Source organism: Pleurodeles waltl, chromosome 3_1 (genome assembly GCF_031143425.1).
Source record: "Pleurodeles waltl isolate 20211129_DDA chromosome 3_1, aPleWal1.hap1.20221129, whole genome shotgun sequence".
Lineage (NCBI taxonomy): Eukaryota > Metazoa > Chordata > Amphibia > Caudata > Salamandridae > Pleurodeles > Pleurodeles waltl.
In genome coordinates, this window is record NC_090440.1 from 376,821,159 (window position 1) to 376,843,262 (window position 22,104).

The 22,104-nt window shown below is 43.8% G+C and overlaps 1 protein-coding gene across 1 annotated transcript in view; it reads left to right on the top strand.

Moving 5' to 3' along the window:
• TM6SF1 (transmembrane 6 superfamily member 1) overlaps positions 1 to 22,104 on the top strand; it is a 546,630-nt gene that overhangs the window by 152,918 nt on the left and 371,608 nt on the right. Inside the window, exon 5 of the mRNA XM_069222564.1 lies at positions 18,468 to 18,550. Coding sequence (XP_069078665.1) covers positions 18,468 to 18,550 — 83 coding nt within the window. The remainder of the gene's footprint in view (positions 1 to 18,467; positions 18,551 to 22,104) is intronic.

A 22,104-nucleotide genomic window follows, 5' to 3' on the forward strand; every position in this document is an offset into this window, starting at 1 on the left:
CAGGAAGGAGCTTTTTCCTGCACAAAAACAATTATTAATGGTTCTGCAGCACACATAGAAACAGCAATAAACGAGGAGAAACAAAAGTATTTCTTATCGTTGCCCCACTCTAACGCCAACCCTGGGGTGGAGTTAGTTATTGGCGCTGCCTCAGGTTTACGACTTCTTGTAAATCTGGAGCAGTATCAAAAATAAATGGCTGTTGCGTGGGTACGCCCACAGCAACACCCAGTGCATGGCCCTTTGCAGCATAAAACTGCTTTGGAGGAGCCTATATTTACAAAGCAGAGTTAATCCACGAAAAGTGGCTTAACGTCACCTTAGAGATATGGTGTAGGCCACAGCGCCAACAGAGCATTGCCAAAAGAGAGGCTCTGGTGGCGCAAATGCTTTGTAAATGAGGCCCTAAGTGTCATAACACTTGTCTGCACCAGACATAGTAAAAGCCCCCTTGCTTGACAGCCTGCTGTCCACACTTTGGGACGCAGCACATATTTTCCAACATCTGTGCTGTCCTAAATGTGGGGTGTGGCCCACATTCCAGGGCTAGCCCGTGGCAACCCTGGGGACAACCTAAGCAAGGGACTCAGGTGTCAACACATAGAGGCTAATTTATAACCCCCTTGCGCTGTTGTAGCATCATTTTTTATGACACTATTTCGGTGCAGAACTGCCCCCTATTCTGCGCTAGATTTACAAACTGGCACAATGGTACCACTGAGCCGGTTTGTAAACCACATAAGCCATGAGCCAGGTATCATGTATTCAAGGAGGCGTTCCCCTGCACAGCATCATTCTAGCCTCATTTTTTAATGCCTTCTCAAGGGCAGGCATCAAAGTGATGTTGTGCTTTGTTCTATGAGCCTCCTTGCCCTTTGCTGGACTAGTGCCAAACTTTTTGCCGCAAGTCCAGCTAAGTGCCACAACTGAATCAGAAATTTAGACACAGCTGGGCTAATGAGTGCCATGGTGCGCTGTATTGTAAATTAAGTGCACCATGGTGTTTAGGGGGTGCAGGGCGGTGCAAGAAAAATGGCACTTTGATCACGATACACCATTTCCTTGTTAATGAGGCCCATTGTTGGCACAAGGGGCAACCTTCTGAAGATGTGGTGTCCACGAAGCATAGGAAATGTGGTCTATGTGTCACCTGGCAATGTAATGCACGTACTTACATCGATGTACACTTAAGAAACAAACATTGGACACACGGAAAGAGAGGTGTGTGTGAAACACAACCATACACAGGCATAACAGCAACCCATAGGCCTAGGCAAATGATTCCCAATAGACACCATACACATACACATTTCTTGCAGGCCGTTCATTGAAAAAAAATGACGCTTTGCCCCAATGCGTGTATTTTCTAGCAATTGTGCAGTGGCAACCCAGGAAGTAATGCAGTGGCTCAGCCATGTGGCAAACCACGAACTGCAATGTTACTTTCACTTTCTGATAAGTCACAATCTTTTTGTGTGTGTTGGAGCGAGGTTGTGTGTTGGAGCTGTGTTGAGGAGTGCTGGTCGAGGTGTATTTTGTGCTGTCTTCTGTCCCTATAGTGCCCCTGACCTCTGTTTTGTCCTGTCTATTTGTGTATTGTATCTTTTTGAGATTTTATTGTCATGTGTTTGTCTTTGGGGTAGTTTAGTTTGTTGGGGTAGTTGGGGTTAGTTTGGGGTTCTTTTTTGTTTGTTAAGGGGCCCATGGGTTTGGATTGGGACATGTTGGGAATGAAGGGCTAGCCACCACTGTGCCAAGTTGGGAGGATTCATCTGGCTAATAACACACTACCTCCTTAATGTAGTGGCCATGGGGAAAGAGTCATACAAGGATACAGAGGCACGCAAGCTGTGGTGTGGGAAGGTCCTGTTCCACATGACCCGTGTATTTGAGGTGGAGTGCACAGCCCACCAACTGAAACAGTTGGGCAGACATCATTGTCACCATGGAACTGGACCTTCTGGACCATCTTGGAATCAAGGTTGGTGAAACTGTGGGTGAGTACCCAATCTTAGTGGCTGACTCTTGTTTTGCTATTTCAAGTACATGTCTATTGGCCATCGGGCCTCCTTTACCAAGTTAAGACAAAGGGCAGGGCTGTGATTAGTGTGTCTGCACCGAACAGCATCCATGGTAAGGACAGCAATGCACCATTAAGAAGACAAATGGCAAATTCCTGTCCTTCTCATCTGTGTTTAGCCACCAAATTCTGATGTGCACCAATGTCACCACACCTGTGTCATGGTGCAAGGGTGCTTGGTTACAAGAGACAAGTGTCCATGTCCATTAAGGGCTATACTACTGTTGTATGTTGCATAGTCATGTACATGTGATGAGAAAATGACACACGTGTAAAGAGAGTCATGGCTGAGTGTGTCCTGTGAGCCATGTATGTGCAGAGTGCCATCACAATCTACTATGCTTTCCAATGGTGTAGTAGGAAGTAATCTACAAAATGTGAACAATGTAGCAGAGACATGTACGTGTGGTTCCAATACATATGTGTACGTGTCAGCCTGGCCTACCAGCGTCTGTCACTGAGACATGTCTAATGGCCTATTTGCGCAATTCACTAACCTAGGTCTTCTATGTCCATTAGCAAATCATGTGTAATGTGCAATAGTTGTCCATAGTGTTTATTGTTCAACATTCACAGTGCTATGTCTCATATTATTTCTCGCAGGTGGACCCCAGTCGTATACCATTAGAGAGGGGGCAAGCTTTGCAGACAGCGATGCTACCAGTGAGTGTCAATCTGTATGTGTAATGTGTAGTGCAAATATTGTGTGTGATGCTGTATGTTGTGTGCAATGCCATGTACCAAATGTATGTATGCTACTACAGACATTGTATGCTATACATGGTTATGGACTGTATGGTTGATGTTATGTGTAGGATCTGCATTCCAAGAAAGCAATTCAGTGGTGGCAACATGTGCTACAAGGGCTTTGTAAATGTTGGACATGGTGTATGTGTGCAAACACAGTGATGACAGTAAAGACAGGTTCCAGAAGTACAGTAATGCCCCATACTCTGTATCATATGTCACCACGTTGCAAACTCATATCATCCTTACAGATCTTGACATGTGTGTTTGGCCTGAGGGATTTCCTTACAATATTGTCATAGAACATGCCATCACTCAAAACATCATTAGATAGTGGTGGTCCGAATTGTGTCCGTGATGTGATGCAAACAGCTTCACACAATGTACAGCATTAGCCAATGCTGTTCTAAGATCCCTGTGCAGATGAGGTGTAGGGCCTGCATGCACCCACATATGAGATGGTGGTGCTGAGTGCTGTTATGCAACACGCTAACCAGATTTTTGGACACATATACAGGCAATGGGCAGCATAGTGGGACACATCAATTAATTCTGGGACTATGCATGAGGTCATGGCACTGTTCACCAGGTAGTGACCTGAGAGGACATGGAAATGTCCGGAACAACGAGTCTGGAACAGCGCTGTCGTTTACAACGCGTCACCATGCTTGCCAGAAAAACAACTCCCTTTTTCTCTGCCTTAGCCGCGCATGTGCTGGACAACGCACATGCGCAGTTAAGGCAGAGAAAAAGGGAGAGTGCATCGGGAGAGGACACGGTCAGGTAAGTGGGGCTGGGGCATGGTTGGGGGTAGCTTTTAGGGGTAGGTGGGGGGAGGTAGAGTTTTTTTTTTTAAGTGGCGGGGGTTGGGGCAGTTATATTTTTTTAGGGTGGGTAGTGGGGGAGTCAGGGTAGTTATGGTTTTAGGTTTGGTGGGGGGGTCGGTGTAGTTTCATTTTTAGGGTGGTGGGGGGTCAGGGTAGTTATTTTTTGGGGGCGCGTGGGGGGGCCGGGGTAGTTATGTTATTAGGGCAGGTGGGGGTCAGGGTAATTATGTTTTTAGGGGGGGTGGTGTGGGTCAGGATAGTTATGTTTTTAGGGCAAGTGGGGGGTCGGGGTAGTTGTGTTTTTAGGGCAGGTGCGGAGGGGTTAGAGTAGTAGTGTTTGTAGTGTGGGTGGGGAGGGGTCGGGGTAGTAGTGTTTTTAGGGCAGGTGGGGGCAGGGTAGTTATGTTTTTAGGGCAGGTGTGGGGGTGGGATAGTTATGTTTTGGGGACAGGTGGGGGCGTGGTAGTAGTGTTTTAGGGTGGGTGGCGGGGACAGGGTAGTTGTGTTTTTAGACTGGGTGGGGGGTGCAGTAGTTAAGTTTTAAGGACAGGTGGTCGGGTCAGGTAGTTATGTTTATAGGGTGGGTGGGGAGGGGTCAGGGTACTTGTGTTTTTAGGGTAGGGGTTGGGTAATTATGTTTTTAGTGTGGGTGGGGGTTTGGGATAGTTATGTTTTTAGGGCAGGTGGTGGGGGTCGGGATATGTGTGTTTTAGGACAGGTGAGGTGTGGGGTAGATATGTTTTTAGGGCGGGTGGGGATGTTAGGTAGTTATTTTTTTAGGGCAGGTGGGGTAGATATTTTTTTAGGGCAGGTGGGGGGTGGGGTAGTTATGTTTTTAGGGCAGGTGGGGGTGTTGAGTAGTTATGTTTTTAGGGCGGTATGGGGGTGGCATGATAGAACCGTGCATGCCATTCCCACACATGCCTTTACTAGGCATGCTTTCACAATGAAAAATCATCGCAAAGGTATGCGTGGTAAAGGCATGCATGGAAACAGACATGCATGGTTCGTGCATGCATTGTTCTATCACACAACCAGCGGATATGGGTGTAGGATCATGCTCCTCTCTGTGACTGGGGTAAGTGCTCTTCCCTCCATTTTCACATGTGATACCTGTAACATCCATTTTCCATGTAGCAGTGTGTCCAGACATCTGTCCTTGTCATATCAGACACAAACTGTTGGGAGACTAAATTTAATTAGCAGTCCTTGCTCAGATGAGTTTGGTACATGCCCACAAATCTAAAGGCAATGGTGCATGCAGGAAGGACATTGATCCAGCAAGATAAGTGTGACCTACCATGGTCACATCACTGATGTGTGTGATGAGCTTAGTCAATGGTGACATGGTCCTTTGAAGTTATTCCAGAATGGTTCAATGGGATCGTTCAGCCTTAGCGAGCATTGATACCTTGGATATGAGCAAGATGGAGATGATGGTTGGTGTGCAGATGTGTATGAACCTTGCCCTTCAAGATGTCATTGTGATTTGTGCTGGCCAATGTGTGCTGACTGCAGATGGTGTTTCTATTGCATGCCTGTTGTTCATTTGCATTAAATAAATTTGGCTGACATGTCTCATTTCTGTTTCAGCTGCCAACATGGCCCCATCCCAGAAGCAGGAATTTGACAAGTGGATGGAATGCTTCTACCACATCTGTCTGGTTCAGAAGGGCTTCTGGAGGATGGTGGCTGTACAAGCGGGAGCGATCATCAGGCTCCTGGAAGGCCTTTCCTCAAGGGGGCCACCCAAGGGACCATCCGCCTCCAGCTCTCAAACAGCAGGCAGGTCTAAGGCCGCAGACAGGGTAGGGAAAACAGGGGCTGGACCATCACTGTCAGCTTGACGTTTGAGTGCCTCTACTACTCCAACAGCTGTTCCTCCCTTTGTTGAGCCCACACATATGCAGGAATTTTATTGGAAGCTTGCGGCCCAAAGACACAGGATTGCCAGAATTGAACATAATAATGTGGAAATGTTGAAGATGATGAGGGCGATAAAGGCTGCAGTGACGAGGCACTGTAGGAGACAATGGTCCGGATGGGCATTAATTCCCTTCCCCTGTATATAGTATTTGATATGGTTGGGGTGTTTAGATAGTTAGGGTTAGATTAGTTATTAGGGTATTATTAGTACATAGTGTTTCTTCTTGGGAGGTGGGGTTTTGAGTTTCTCTTTTTCTCTGGTGTTTTCTAGGGGGGTGGGTGTTGGTTTGGATATGTGTGTTCAAAAAATTTTTTTTTAAAAACAATATATATATATATATATATATATATATATATATATATATATATATTTATTTGTTTCGGCTATATGTTTAGTTGGTTCATGTTTAGCTGTAGTTCCTGTTGTCCTTGTCTACAGATGTTTTTTGAGGGGGTTGGAGGGATGATGTTTGTCATGTGGTATTAAATGTACAGAATAGGTTAAGATAAGCTAAGTTAGTTGTAGGTATAAGTTAGGATAAGATAGTTTAGCTTAGGTTAGTATTGGTAGGTTAGTTAGTTTTAGGGAATTTTAGGCTTATAGTAATAGTTTTAATTAACCCCTTTGCTGCCAGGCCTTTTCTCCTGCAGGTGCCAGGCCTTTTTTTGGCTATTTGGGGCAGGTCACGCTTAGACCCTCATAACGTATTGTCCATATAAGTTACCCACGCCAAATATGTGTCCTTTTTTCCAAACATACTAGAGATTCTAGAGGTACCCAGAATTTGTGGGATCCCCTTTAGGAGACCAAGAAATTAGCCAAAATACACAAAACTTCAATTTAAAAAACAAATGGGGGAAAAGGGCTGCAAAAGAAGGCTTGTGGTATTTCCCCTGAAAATGGCATTAAGAAAGCGTTTGTGGTGCTAAAATCACCATCCTCCCAGCTTTCAGGAACAGGCAGACTTGAATCAGAAAACCACATTTTTCAAAACCATTTTGTCATTTTACTGGGACATAACCTGTGTTTACTATTTTGTGTGCTTTTAGCCTCCTTCCAGTTAGTGACAGAAATGGGTGTGAAACCAATGCTGGATACCGGACAGCTAAACATTTCTGAAAAGTAGACAAAATTCTGAATTCACCATGGGGTCATTTGTGTAGATCCTAGAAGGTATTCCTAAAGAAAATAACAGCTGAAATAAAAAAAAAATTGAAATGGAGGTGAAAAAAGCCATTTTCCTCCACATTTTACTCTGTAGATGTCAGATTTTCAAAAGTAATATACTGTTACATCTGCTGGACTCTTCTGGTTGCAGGAATATATTGGTCTTGTAGGTTCATCAAGAACCCGGGGTACCCAGAGCCATTAAAGGAGCTGCATCTTGCAATGGGTTTTCATTGTATACCTGGTATGCAGCAATTCATTTGGTGAAATATGAAGAGTGAAAAATAGCTATCAAGGAAACCTTTGCATTTTCAAAATGGGCACAAGATAAGGTTTTGAGAAGCAGTGGTTATTTGCACATCTCTGAATTCCGGGGTGCCCATACTAGCATGTGAATTACAGGGCATTTCTCAAATTGATGTCCTTTTTACACACTGTCTTACATTTGGAAGAAAAAATGTAGATAAATACAAGGGGCAAAAACACTTGTTCTCCCGATAAAAATTGTACCTCATTTGCGTGGCTAGGGATAATGCCCGCTACAGTAAACGGAACATGGACACATCACATTTTTACATTGATAACTGACATGTTTTTTGGAAAGTGCCTAGCTGTGGATTTAGATCTTTGGCTCATCCGGCACCTAGGGAAACCTACCAAAACTGGTCATTTTTTAAAACTAGACACCTAGGGGAATCCAAGATGGGGAAACGTGTGGGGCTCTCACCAGGTTCTGTTATCCAGAAGCGTTTGCAAACCTCCAAATTTGGCCAAAAAACACTTTTTCCTCTCATTTCGGTGACAGAAAGTTATGGAATCTGGGAGGAGCCACAAATTCCCTTCCACCCAGCGTTCCCATAAGCCTCCCGATACAAATGGTACCTCACTTGCTTGGGTAGGCCTAGTGCCCGCAACAAGAAATGCCCCAAAACACAATGTGGACACATCACATTTTCCCAATGAAAACAGGTTTTTTTTTTGCAAAGTGCCTAGCTGTGGATTTTGGCCTCTAGCTCAGCCAGCATCTAAGGAAAACTTCAAAACCTGTGCATTTTTTTAAAACTAGACACCTAGGGGAATCCAAGATGTGGTGACTTGTGGGGCTCTCCCGGGTTCTGTTACCCAGAATCCTTTACAAACCTCATAATTTGCCCAAAAAACACTTTTTCCTCACATTTCGGTCACAGAAAGTCCTGGAATCTGAGAGGAGCCACAAACCTCCTTCCATCCGGAGTTCCCCCTAGTCTCCCCTAAAAATGGTACCTCACTGGTGTGGGTACGCCGAGTGCCTGCGACAGGAAATGTTCCAAAACACAACATGGACACATCACATTTTCCCATAGAAAACAGAGCTGTTTTTTGCAAAGTGCCTAGCTGTGGATTTTGCCCTCTAGCTCAGCCGGCACCTAGGGAAACCTACTAAACCTGTGCATTTCTTAGAACTAGATAACTATGGGATTCCAAGATGGGGTGACTTGTGGGGCTGTCACCAGGTTCTGTCACCCAGAATCCTTTGTAAAACGTAACAATTTGGCCCAAAAAACACTTTTTCGTCACATTTCGGTCACAGAAAGTTCTGGAATCTGAGAGGAGCCACAAACCTCCTTGCATCCAGAGTTCCCCCAAACCTCCCGTAAAAATGGTACCTCACTTGTGTGGGCAGGCCTAGTGCCCATGACAGGAAATGCCCCAAAACACAACATGGACACATCAAAATTATCAAATATAAAACTTTGGGGAGGCGGGGGACACCTGCGTTTTTGGTCCTGGGCTCAGCAGCCATATAGGGAAACCTACCAAACCCAAACATTTCTGAAAACAAGACACCCGAGGGAGTCCAGGGAAGTGTGACTTGTGTGGTTCCCCAAATGTTTTCTTACCCAGAATCCTCAGCAAACTTGAAATTTAGCTACAAAATCAAATTGTTCCCACATTTCTGTGTTGGATCATCGCACCGGGACAAATTTCCTACCACCGAACGTTCCCCTCAGTCTCCTGGTAAAAATTATACCTCACTTGTGTAGGTGGGCCAAGTACCTGTGAAAGGGAAGAGCCAAAAACATGTCATAATTGAGGGGGAATTAAAGCGGGTCCAAAAGGGCTGTTTGGAAAAAGGCATTTTTAGGCTGACAAGTAGGGCAGAATTTTAATCGGCATAGATGCAACAATGCTGGGTGATAGGAATTTGGTGGATTCCTGGCGATTCTGGAAGGTTCCATCACAAAAATTTGGAAAAAATGTGGAATTTCCAGCAAAGTTGGAGGTTTGCAGGGCATTGTGGGTTAGAAAATGGTGCGGGGTGCATGTGAAGCACACCACCCTGGACTCACTCAGATGTTTAGTTTTCAGATGTGTCTAGGTCATGTTGATTGTTCTACATGGCAGTGTCCCAAGGTTCAAAAAGTGCAGCCTCCACCATTCCAAGTGGGACGATTTTGAGAGCTAGACAAGCTCTCATGGTCCAAATGTAAAACGAAAGCCAAAATAATTAAATGTCCTCTTGTTTGCTGTGGGATAAGATGTTTTAGTGTGCGGGGGAGAGGTGAAAGACTGTTACCCCCTTCAGTTGGGGTGGGGGCATAACCATGCCCATACTGGTTGGTAGCCACCACCCCACTATATCTATGTTTTTTAATTCCATGGCATCTAGTAGGCTTTGTGCCCCCCCAGGGAGTGGATCGGGTGTAATTGCCCCATCTGCCCACCGTTGGACAAAACAACTTTGGCCCCATTTATTTGGGGGTAGGGGTATGGCCATACCCCACCCTCTTTTTAAAAATAAAATCTTCCCTGGTGGGCTTTCTGTCCCACTTGGGGGCAGATGGGCCGTCCAAAGTAGGCTGATCTGCCTCCAAGGGGGGGGGGCAGATATGGCCAACAGTAATGTGCCCCCATGGGGAGCGACCCTTGCCTAAGGGGCTGCCCCCCAAACAAAACTCACACATACACACACACCAATCCCTTGTGCCTAAGTGGTTTCTGCGCCCTCTGGGGGCAGATCAGCCTAATAGAAATAGTCCAATCTGCCCCCAAGGGGGACAGAAATGGCCTCAAATAAAATTGCCCCACAGGGGAGCAACCCTTGCCTAAGCATGCATGAAATTGGTGCAAACAAATAAAAATTCCTGGTGCCTAGTGGTTTCTGGCCCCTACGGGGCAGAAATGGCCTAAAATAAATTTGCCCCTCAGGGGAGCGACCCTTCCCTAGGGGGTTGCTCCCTTTATGTGAAACTGACCTAAAAAAATCATGCTGATCTGCTTCCCAAGGGGGCCAGAAATGGCCTAAAATAAAATTGCACCCCAGGAGAGCGACCCTTCTCTAAGGGGTCGCTCCCCATCTGTAAAAATAAAAATAAAAATCCTGGTGCTTAGTGGTTTATGGCCTAAAATAGATCCCCCCCCCCCCCCAGTGGAGCGACCCTTGCCTAAGATGTTGCTCCCCTTATGTGAAACTAACCAAAAAAAAATCCCTGGTGTCTAGAGGTTTCTGCCTAAACAAAAATAGGCAAATCTGCCCCCAAGTTGGGCGAGACTGGCCTACAGATAATTTTGCCCCCAGGGGAGCGACCCTTGCCTAAGGGGTCGCTCCCCACTTATAAAAAAATAAAACAAACCCCCCAAAAATAATCCGTGGTGTTTAGGGGTTTCTGCCCCCCCCCCCGGGGGCAGATCGGCCTAATTATAAATGGCCTTCAAATAATTTGTCCCCCTGGGGAGCGACCCTTGCCCAAGGGGCCAATCCCCTTAGAAGTAAATAAAATAAAAAAATGCTCCCTGGTGTCAGTGGGCATTTCTGTTGCCCGATCGCTTCATGATCGGGCAGCAGAAATGCTGAGAGAGACATCAAAGGAAAGGCCTTTCCTTTCCTTTGATGCCTCTCTCGCCCCCTCCACGTGATCGGAGGAGATTTGGTGGGGGCAGCATCTGATGAGGTCAGCGCGCGATCACGCTCTGATGTCATCAGACGCCACAGGGGGGGCCGGGGGAGCGGGGATGGAAGGGGAAACGATTCTTCTTCTATCCCTGGCCTGGGGACATGGAGGCATGGCTCATGGAGGGGGGGGGCGCTAGTGCCGTCCAAGGACGTAACGGTTATGTCCTTGGCGCCTCAGCGCTGCCGTCCAAGGACGTAACGGTTATGTCCTTGGCGCCTCCGCACTGTAGCCAAGGAAGTAAGCGAAGGGGTTAAATCTTCTTGTTACCTACTGTATGGTCTCCATCATGATTCGGTCTCTAGGTGGTAGCATGTCTGCACGGGTCATGACAAGCATATGCCTTTGGCTCTGCAAACAGTACTTTGAGACATGTGACTATGTGTTTCACCTATGGTTAAGTACCTGACAGGTTGGCGATGGTGTCACATCAGCTATCTCTGGTCATCATTCAGCAATGTACGTGATAATCAATCTGGATGTGCATGGATACACATTCCAAAACATGTATTTATACACAGATGCTCCATGTTGGTAAGTCATGGGACATGCATTGTTGTAATTGCACTCACCCTAACTCAGGGATTTGTTGCTGACACACTTATGGCTGCACTTTACAGTTTTGGACATGCATCATTTGTTTGTCACATGACGGTTGACCTGTTGCTACCATCCTTGCTTAGCATACCCACTTATGTTGTGATTTTACCAGCTGCCACAATCCATGCATGTTACCTGTTGCATGACATGCTTAGGGGCCTCAGGAACTGCTTGCTAGTAAACGTAGATATCAGTCACCTCACTTATGTTTCAGTCAGTGTGCGTGGCTTTGTGTTTGTCACAAATCCACACATATCCCTTTGGTAAGCAGTCAGTGTGTTAGCTTCAAACGTGCAACATGTTCATGTTGTTAATGCTTCTGACATTCATACAACACCAAGGTTGTGCAAAGTGAATTGATCTACAAATGTGATTTTGCGTGCAGTAATTCTGTACATAACATTTAATGACAACTCCAACTGATGTACTTAGCCACTGGATGTCCAACAGAGTCCATGGGATTGAACATGTCCTGGGACATGTGTAGGAGAGGCGTGCTTCAGTGAGGAGGAGCACATTGCCATTAGGGAAGACTGGGCAGAATGGCAGTCCACATATGTGAGAGGTAAACAGTGGGAGAGTCAAATTGAGGACAGTGCCTGATGTTATGACACTGACATGATCTTAAGCACAGAGCAAAGGAGAAAGGGGCCATGTGCCACAGAGAAAAGCTACCGACCAGTTTTCCTTGTGAAAAATGTTCCTTCCACATCTTCATCCTCTGATGTATGTGGTGCCTCCTGTGACATGGGTGTTGTAGGTGCTGCAGTAGAGAGAGGCACACACACATCAGGGGCTGAAGATGTGGATGCTGTGTCCACAGCCACTCTCATCTGTGGAAACACATGAGGCAGCACAGCAGCAAGGAGGGCCTGCAGAGTCTGCTACACTGGGATGAGCTACTTATGGTAGGTAAGTGCACATTACAGGGCTTCTTTCTAAGCCCCTTGGGCTGCCAGTGCCTCCCTTTTTAGATGTAAAGAAGTGAGGCACGAGCAGCGCAAGGGACTGTAAGTGAGCCCCTACACCTGTCTTCTGGTTACCCATAAGCATGCCAGAATCCTATGCTGTAGCCTGCATACAGTACATTTTGGCACAGGGACGTGGCCCCCTCCCCCTTTTGACATACCATATTTCCCACATTGCCACCCCTGTGTCAGTTACCGTGTGGTTGTTGTGCTTCTTTACATGCTGCACTGTTGTGTCCTTGGACTCCTGTGACTGGCCTCTCAGGGATGACAGCTGTCTCCATCTTCTCCAGGTCAACAAGTTCCTTCTGGGGTGCAAGACTTCCACCTCCGGTCTGTAGTGCTGCCTTGCAGTTGCGGGCCAGTTTCTCCTTTGTTGTGCACTTGAAATCATGCCAGCACTTCTTACAGTTAACAACTGTCCTCTTGACCTTTGCCACACTATTGACTTTGTCAACTATGGAATGCTAATATTGCCTACTTCTTACCTAATGGCAATTTGGAGGTTACAAATAGCTGTTGTTGATGGTGTGTCACCTCCCTGATCAAAATGCTGTTCTCCTCTTTGAACCTGCTCTTCCACTTCCTTGTCCCTTTCTCCTGGGTCTCTGCCAGGACATCCTACCTAGTACCTAGGTTGTTGGGGTTGTCCTGGAGGCTATTTGGTCCTGGATTCTCCACTTCTAAGTCTCCTGTGGAGTTTTCTGTGTCTCCTGTTTTCTTTCTTTTTGGAACGGTATCCCACAGCCGTTTTTGTGATGCTTTTGGAGCTAAAGTGACGCCAGACTGATTAGCGTCAAAATACGTGTCGCTAATCAGACTGACAGTTTTGCAGAAATAGCGTCATTTTCCTTTACAATGCGGTGCCAATGTTAGCGTCATTATTTTTTATGCTAACCAAATCTTAACGCCATGGTGCGCCGTTTTGTAAATATGGCTTACAGATGGTGTTAGGATCTGATGTTAGCTGGCTTTAAATATTTTGATGCAGAACTGCACTAGTGCAGTTTAGCGTAATTTCGTGTAAATGAGCCGCTTAGTGTGGACAAGACTGATATTCTGTGCTGTGCTAACAGGTCTCCCACGCATTTTACCTGCTGATTTTTTGTCCACTCCCTGGGACTTTGTACCTTGTCCAGCTGGGTCAGTTCACAATCTGGTAGTCTATACCAGTGCTTCCCAACCTTTTGACTCCGGTGGCCCCCCACTTCATCATTGCTGGAATCCGGGGAAACCCACCCTCCTAGCCAGCCAGGGACCCCAGCCTAAACATTGTTGATGATTTGAAACGGGAAATAATACACACAAAATACAGAAACAAGCATTGGTCAAATACACACACAAATGATAACACATTTAATTTAATTTGCAAACAGCTATGCTGGTCCCACAAACCACAAACCAATCTGAGGATACTAATTTAATTTTTAGCCTCCAATTTCAAATTCCTTGACATTTACAGTATGTTTAAAAAAAATTAATTGTACATTTAGCCACTTTAGTTGCATACGCTTTATTAATCTTTTAATATTGTTTAATTTTCTAAGCAGTTTGCCACTTCTTTCCCTTTCCACTAGTCCTTTGGTGATTCAGTCGACTAATTTGAGTCGATATGGCTACTGAAATGCTGTGTTTTGGACTATTCTGTTGACATTTTGAATCAGCTGCAGTGTATTCCAAATGCAGCTGCCAGACTGGTGCCACAATGGCGTCAGCATTCCTCCACCTCTGCCGCCATGGCTACCTCTGTCCAAGAGGATTATGTTTAAATCTCTTTGCTGTGCTCATAAAGGCTTCTGAAGGACTGACCCCTGAAACCTCTAGCATAGGTTAGCGCATGGAATGCCGGTCTGCGTGTTGGCACATGTGACATGCACCTATGTATGATCCCAAAGTTTAGGAGTGAAATGTTTGGGAGGCAGATCGTTCTCAGTAAGGGCCGCCCGACTATAGAACTCTCGTCCATTACCACTGCGTGCAAAACAAGATCTGTTCGTTTTTAGAAATGTCTTAAAACCTAGCTTTATACTCAATATCTTGCCTCTGTTTCTGGTTTTCTGTTCCTTATTGGAAGTGCATAAGCACTAGGACACCTTTTTTAAGTAACAGCGCTCTCTCTAAAACTATCAACATAATAAATATAAAATAGACCAAGTTGTAAAATGCAGTAGCCTTCCACCTGCAGACTAATAAATATTGGCCATGAGTAGCAGAGATGACTGAATTATACAATGCTCAATATATACTTGACATAAATAGTAGAATGTGACAAAAAATATAATTTAAGTCAGTGAGTCTAGACATGCTCTTGTAGTGTGTTCTGCTGTTGATTCTATTTACATTACACATTTTCAGTCAGCCCTTACCAGGGAATGCTTATGGGATCTTTTTTAATTTCCTATGGAATGTTTTCGAAAGACTTACTGATTTTTTTGTTAAAATGGTTTTAAATTCGAAGTGTAATATAAAACATAAAAAACAATATCCCATTAAGATTGTTAGCATCTAAGATAATTAATAGATAAATAAGATACTGCAATTTTAATTCTCGAGTAGCTCAACAAAAAAGCCCGTGCATATTATCGGTCTAGGAGGAAGATGTATTGGTCAAAAGAGACCCCGTGGGTTTTGTATGTGAAGTGTTAATTTGTGCACAAACAGCATATGACCGCACATTTACTTAACATCTGTAGACAATGTTGGCCACCAAAAATATCCTCTAACTGCTGCTATAGTTTTAGTTATTCTATGAAGCTCAACACTCTTAGAGTCACAAAGCCATCTAATGGCTCGTTGTCTTAGTTACATTGAAGGTTCATTATCTCTGGATAAGGCCCTAACATTGAAGGGACCAAATTTATAATTAGTATAAGTTCTCAAATCACCCACGTTCGTGGGCATTTAGAATCTAGAAGAGTAGGCTGGTGACTGTGATGGGCAGATACATTAATTCGCTAAATTCTCATCTATTTGCTGTCTGTTCGAAATGTCTCTTTCTGCAAGGTTTCCCCTGTCTTTTTGGCTTCTGACCTCCTTTTTAGGGTCAGCGCAAAGCGCTCTGTCCCTGGTGTAAACTCTCTGTGGGCTTTTAACCACGTCCATGTCAAGCTCATCAGTTTGGTTGGTTCGTGGGTTTGCCTTTTAAAATTAGCTTGATTTAATTAGTGAAAGGCATGCATATGTCATGCCTTTTCTGGTGTTTAGCCCGCCTTGACGCAAGACGCAACTGCTGAAAACACACAAGGCTCCATGTTTTCTGTATGGTTTCTGCACTACTTTTTCCCTTTATTTCGCAGGCAGCGCAATCTCGCTGGGCATTAGTAGAGCGCTTTGCATGACATCGACCCTGTTACATGGACTAGGCAATTGAATGTAAGTTAAATATGGCAATTAGGGTTCTACCAATTCAACCATGTTAAATTAAGGAACACAGACACTTTACTGCTGGTTGGAAAGGGAAAGGTGCACATCCAGCAAGAAAAGGCTATGGGTACACCATGTAAAAGATGGCCATTTCCTACAGGGCACTATTCGAAGGGGTTGACCAGGATGCTAAGATAATTCTTGTAGATCCCCAGTCTGGTTGCTGAAGGACCCTTTTTTTTGTCCTACCAGACGCCTGTATCTCAGTTGTTCTGTGTACCATATTTGCTTCAAACTGAATGATAGAGTTAGCTGTGCGAGTATAAGTGTGGCCGAAGAGTTTGGCCATATTGAAAATGTCCTGACACATGGCAATTTTGGCCTGTTTGCAGTAAGGCAAAACAGGAACTACTGAAAAAAGTGGAAGGGTTGCCCCACAAACCTTTAACCCATTGGTTACGGAGTGCCAGGAAATTACCCCATCCACTTGCTGGTGCCAGGCATAAATGTGGCACCTCCAGGCATCCACTTTAGAACACCTTCTGCATTTGCACAGTCTGAAGGCAATAGGTGTGGCATTTAGGTATGCCACACAAGACAGCATTGCTCTAATTCAAATAGGTTGAGAAGCTTTCTTCTTTCAACACTGAGACATGGACACTTTTTCCTTAAGCTCTTAAGCTTAACATGTACCAGCAATCTTATTGACATGCCAGCTGAGAGTCCAGCGCTGATGGTAATACCAGCATTTCTGGTCATAGGAGCATAGATTGGTAGTGTTCCAAGAGTGAATACAAAATGGAGGTCTAATGGATGATGCAGTAAATCCCAAATCTCCTTTTTTTCAGCATTTAAATTCAAAATGTTATTGTTCATCAAAAATTGTACTAAAACAAGAAATTCCTGATGTTTAAGGGAAACATCTTCGTTAATGCTCCTTGTTGTAGTGGAAATCAAACATCATGAGGGTAGTTAACAACCGTAAAGCCAAAAGGACAATTAAAGCAACTAAAGGGTTTAGATACAAGTTAAAGAACTCCACAAACTGTAGAGCAGTTCTTAATTGATCAATGTCCAGTTTGTTTACTTTAAAAAAGGACTAATTATTGAACATAACACTACAAATTAACTCTATGAAATGAAGACCACTTTACCAGCATCTGACCTAGAGGTCTTCTTCAGAAGGGCTCTTAATGTTAAACAGCGTATAGCCTATACTATGGTGTTCTTTAAATGAAGTTCTTCCGATTGTAGTTGTCACAGAGTTCTCAATCTAAAGCCCTTTCCTCTTGTATTCCTCATAAAGTTCACAATGTAAACCCACTTCATATTGTATTTTGTCAAAGAACTCACAATGTAAACCTGACTCTTATAGTATTGAGGCAGATCAGGACAAGGCTGGCTCCAGTAGGTGTTGTGGGTTGGAACGTCAGTACTGAGCAACATACCAAAGTAACACAGAATAAATCAATGGCCGACCAGTACTTTTCTTTAAAAAGGAAAGTATGTTAATGCCCACACAACTAAATGCTATAATAAACATGACAAATACTTACAAGATTGGAGGTGGAGTTACAGCTTGGAACATCTATAGTGGCCTTGCAGAGTAACCAGGGTGCTAATTATATTCCCAAGAGAAAGTTCACAGAGGGGCAACTAACCCTGAAAATGAAACTTGCTCCCATTTCCTGGAGGTTTTATATGATAATTTGTGCACCAATGGGCTCTGTTTGTAAAAAAACAGCAATGGTACTATAAGGGCCTACTAGAAACCACAAGGCTTTGCATGATCAAAGGTTAAGATACAGGCTTTGTCAAATCCTAAACAATGATACATGTAGTAAACCCCTTTCTATTGTATTTGGCAGAGAGCCTACATTGTAAAACCCCTACTAAATAAGCCCTTTTGACATGGCTTCAACAAGGTGCAACATCTTTTAATCATCCAAATTCAATTTAAAACTTTTTCCGTTAATATTTTTCAGAGCTCACACTGTGAAATCCCTTCCTACTGCGTTGGTCATGTATGCATATTTTATGTAAACTGGGGTCTGCACTAGAAATACACATATACAGACTTTAAGACAACATAATAGCAATGCATGTATAACGTCCTACTTCAAAATATGATTTTTATAATAAATGAGGCAGGTCTACAGCCTCTGTCATAACCTTTCATATTAAACAGATTCGATCTATGGCATCTGACACAACGTATCCCAATTAACCAGTCAGTCCTACGGCCTTTATGTTTGTTAGCATAACTAACTCAGGCCTTCTGTATTGAGCATAATCTGTGCAGTATAGGCAGTTATCTTGAACTGAAGCACACAACGTCTGCCTAATCATACCCAGTAGTTCAGTATGTGGGCAGAGCCAAAGCCACTCTCAGTATTAGTTGTAAAGGCTGTTTATATTGTTGATCACGATTATTTCCAGTTGGTCACCTCCCTGGCAAACTTTTCAACAATCTGTAATAGCTGTATTTACTCTAAATTCCTAGTCTACACATGAATTTCAGCAGATCCTGAATCTGTGAAACAGGATCTTCCATTCTTGACTGCAGATGGGATTTTATTTCCACCTAAGTGGGCAAAATATGTGTGTGAATTTGGCCCTATAATGTGTAAACAAAGAACTTTACTTGGTGAAATCTTTAAAAGTTGGTATATCTTTTTCATTGAATGACAGATTCAGGAAAAGTGTTGCATTGTAACTATACGTTTTCTGTGGGTAATGGGTTGTCATGCTGACAAAAAGAAAGGGATGTAAAAAGTACTTATTTGAATTAACTGAACCCAAATACAATTTCTTCATGTCATATTATTTATACAATTTTTAACATTTGCATTTCAGGGAAAGCTACAGAACCATTGGCCTGTATTGGGTTGGATCCATTCTCATGAGCATTATTGTTTTCCTACCAGGAAACCTTGTAGGTAAGGAACAGACAAGATGTTAACATTTCTGTGTAAGTTCTTAAATTACTTCATGAAGGACTAAAATTAAACAAAGGCTTTTAGCATATACTTTTATGAAGCTTCATTCAGCCATGTTTGGCATTATAACAAATGATACATGTAAACAATCAATTTATCAGAAAGGTATTTCTTATCAATCCTCCTTTCATAAAAACACTAGCCAGACCGTTAGACCTTGATTTTATTGACAAAATATTGCACTTTTTCAACTCAATCCCTTTACTTGTAGGGTTATTTTTGTAAAGTGGTTTTCTCATTTTTTTTTTTTTCTCTTGCAGTTTGATTTCTATTGTCTGATTCCGCAAACTGACAAATTGGAGATTTCCACAGCTCTCTCACAAAAGTATACCATTTTTGTTCTCATCTAGCTCACAATAGGGCTTGTTGTTTAGAGGTTCCAAAGTCTTGCTTTACTATGACATTATTGCATGTTTCTGAGGCTATGGTAGCTGTCAAAGGCCCTGACCTCCACTAATTATAGGTCAAAGCCTCAAGCTACAGCCTATAAAGAGTGAGAGGGCCTTTAACAACCAGCATAGCACACAATAGTATAACTATATTGCTGTTAAAACATTTCAGCCACTGAGGGCTGAGCATTCTAACTAACAAGCATTGGCAAAGCCAATAGTTTTCGCCTATGTGAGATCTATTGCCTTTGTAAATGCTTTTTCAGTAAAACAAAAAGAGCTATGATGCATATGAATTCCAAAAACTTCCAGACTAACAAATAATAAGTCACTAACAAATCTCATAAGCATGTACTACTGATTGGAAATTATTTGACCCAAATTCGAAATTTGCCAGTTATCTATAAAGAACTAAGGGCCAGATTTCCTAAAAAGTGGCGCAGCGTGGTGCTGTGCCAAAATTGGCAGCGCCACACTGCGTCACTTTTGAAGCACTGGGATGTGCCGTATTTATTAGGATAAAGCACGCTCCTGTGTTTCCCCTTATGCTGGTGCTAAAATGAGCTGCCTAACACCAACACAGGCATCCTTGCACCATTGCGCAAGGATGTCTGCGTTGAGGGTTTTGATTGTTTATGTGTGGGAAGGTGTCCCTTCCTGCACATAAACAATCACTAAGGGTGATTTGGCACTTCTGTGTGTGCTGCAGAATGCAGCACACACAGAAGTGCCAAAGCATCATTTTGAAATGATTGTTTATGTGCAGGAAGGGGCACCTTCCCGCACATAAACAATAATTTCTGGCATTTAGGGCCATATGTACGAACACATTTTCCCATAGACATAGAATGGGTGAAACCCTTTGCTACATCTGGCCCTTAGTTCTTTCTATGCGTGCTGCATTCTGCCTTGCTATTTGGGGGTCGCGTTATATTTTTCCGCTGCCTCAGGTTTACGAAAACTCGTAAATCTGAGGCTGCGTCAAAATGCAATGGGTGTTGCTGTGGCCAATGTTCTAATAAACATTTACAGGTTTGTATTGAAGTGGTGAAATGCACAGGCAATGTTATTTCAGATACTTTTAGAACCAATATCATTCACCACTTCAAATGATGAACTCCCTTCTAACCTTAACAAAAACCCTGCCCTTCTCTCCTCAAACTGAATAAACAGAAGGGTTCAAAGTAAATAAAGCTTTAAGTATGATTTTTTGAAATGGCTTTAAACAACTTGTTTTTTCTTCACTGTTCAGCCAGTTTCGATATCTTCACTTTGAGTGCAGGATCTGTAGTGTGACTTTAGTTTTATCTCCAAAGCTTTATATTGCCCATTTCTGCAAGTTCTGATAATCCAGTTCTTGATAATGCACAAAGAATGGCGAAAACATCAAAGTTGTGCATCTTTGAGATACTGATTGAATACAAACTTAATCGTTTGGATACAGCTACATCTTGGCTCACAGATACATCCTGCCAAATCCCATACCATCACTAGTGGATATGAAGTGATACAACAGGTCTGTTTATTTGTCCCACTGGAGATCATTGTACTGATTGCTTAAGAGAAGATTACTCTGGTAGTCATTCCACTAGATTCTTATGAGTTGGATGTGATTTAGAAGCTAAATATTCTCTTCTGCCTCCCTTTCACTATAATTTCCCTTCTAATCTAGTGCTCCCCAGGCCCTATTAGTGACTTTGTTTAGGCTTTTCTAGCTGGGATGAATTCTGCTTCTAGCATCTAAGTTTATTTTTAAAAAGGATTCCTGTTTGGAAAAGCTTTGGGGAAGCAGACAATGAACCACTGCCTACTCTCATTTTGCCTGAGATCAACTGACATCATTCACAAAAGGGAAGGTGGCACCCTCCCCTTTGCAAATTAATTACCACCTCCTTTATTGTGACAGTAACAAATCAATTGTTTGAGACTGCAATTGTGGTTGCAAATCATTGGTAACTAATTGCAGCTAACAGGGGGACCCCCCTTTCACATCCCTTCCTGAGTGTGATTCAATATAGGTAGTTAACCAAAGTTGCACGTTGACTCGCATATTAAACATGTTGAAGACTATGGCCTTGTAACCAAAGTAATTTTTTCTTATCTTCCCCTACTATCCAACCTAACTGGGCATGGTTTACTGCCTCTCATAAAATCAGGGGCAGCCAAGAACACTTTTTATTCTAGCCTGAAATAACAGAGCAGTAGAAGTTTAAGACGGTAAGGCCCATATTTATACTTTTTGAAGCAAACCTGCGTCAAAGAATGGGGCAAGTCAGGTTAGCGTACAGAATATTGACTCTAACCTGAGTAGCGTCATTTTTTAACGCACGACCCCCATGGAAATGGCTCCTGTCTTAGGAAAGACAGGAGTCAGGCCCCCCTGCCCAGTGACCATGCCCAGGGGACTTCTGTTTTTGTATTCATTTTAGGGGTGCCTGGCCCCTCTGGGGGACCCCATGCTCCCATTCCTTTGGGGGCAGTCGATGGAACCCAACCCTCGCTGCCCCGCTCACTCTCTCGTGGCTCACACCTCCATGTGTGGCCACAGGAGCAGGCTGCTTCATTCTACATGCCTGTAGGAATGGGCAGGGTGCAGTCATATGCGGTGGCTGCCCTGCTCCCACTAGACACGGGCTCAGGGAGTGAGGGCAGGGCCGCTATCATTTGAGTGGTGCAATGGTGCCCCCCAACCATGTTTGACCTTCAAGAGTCAAGGATGATAAATACGCCCGGGGGATGGGATTCCCGGGTTAAACAGAGTTTGGGGAGGGGCCTCACGCCCCCTTCCCTGAGAAGATTAATGAAATGAATGCTGTGCCAGGCCGTGGCCCATGCCAGCGGTAAAGTAAATAACAGCAGTGGAGCCTCTCACGCTTTCGCTGGTAAAAGGTCAAAGGCCACCTGTAGGAAGCTAGCTCTTTATATAGTACATTTCAACATACCTCTTTTTAGTAAAGAGCCCAGGTATCCCCTTAGAAGTGGACAGGCCTGTCCCTAAAAATCCCAAGTGCTCCAAAGTGCTCTTTTTTGGTAGTGTGGTCGAGCAGATAGGCTAGGAGTCTTTGACATTTGTTACATATACTAAGCCAATAAATGAGACACACA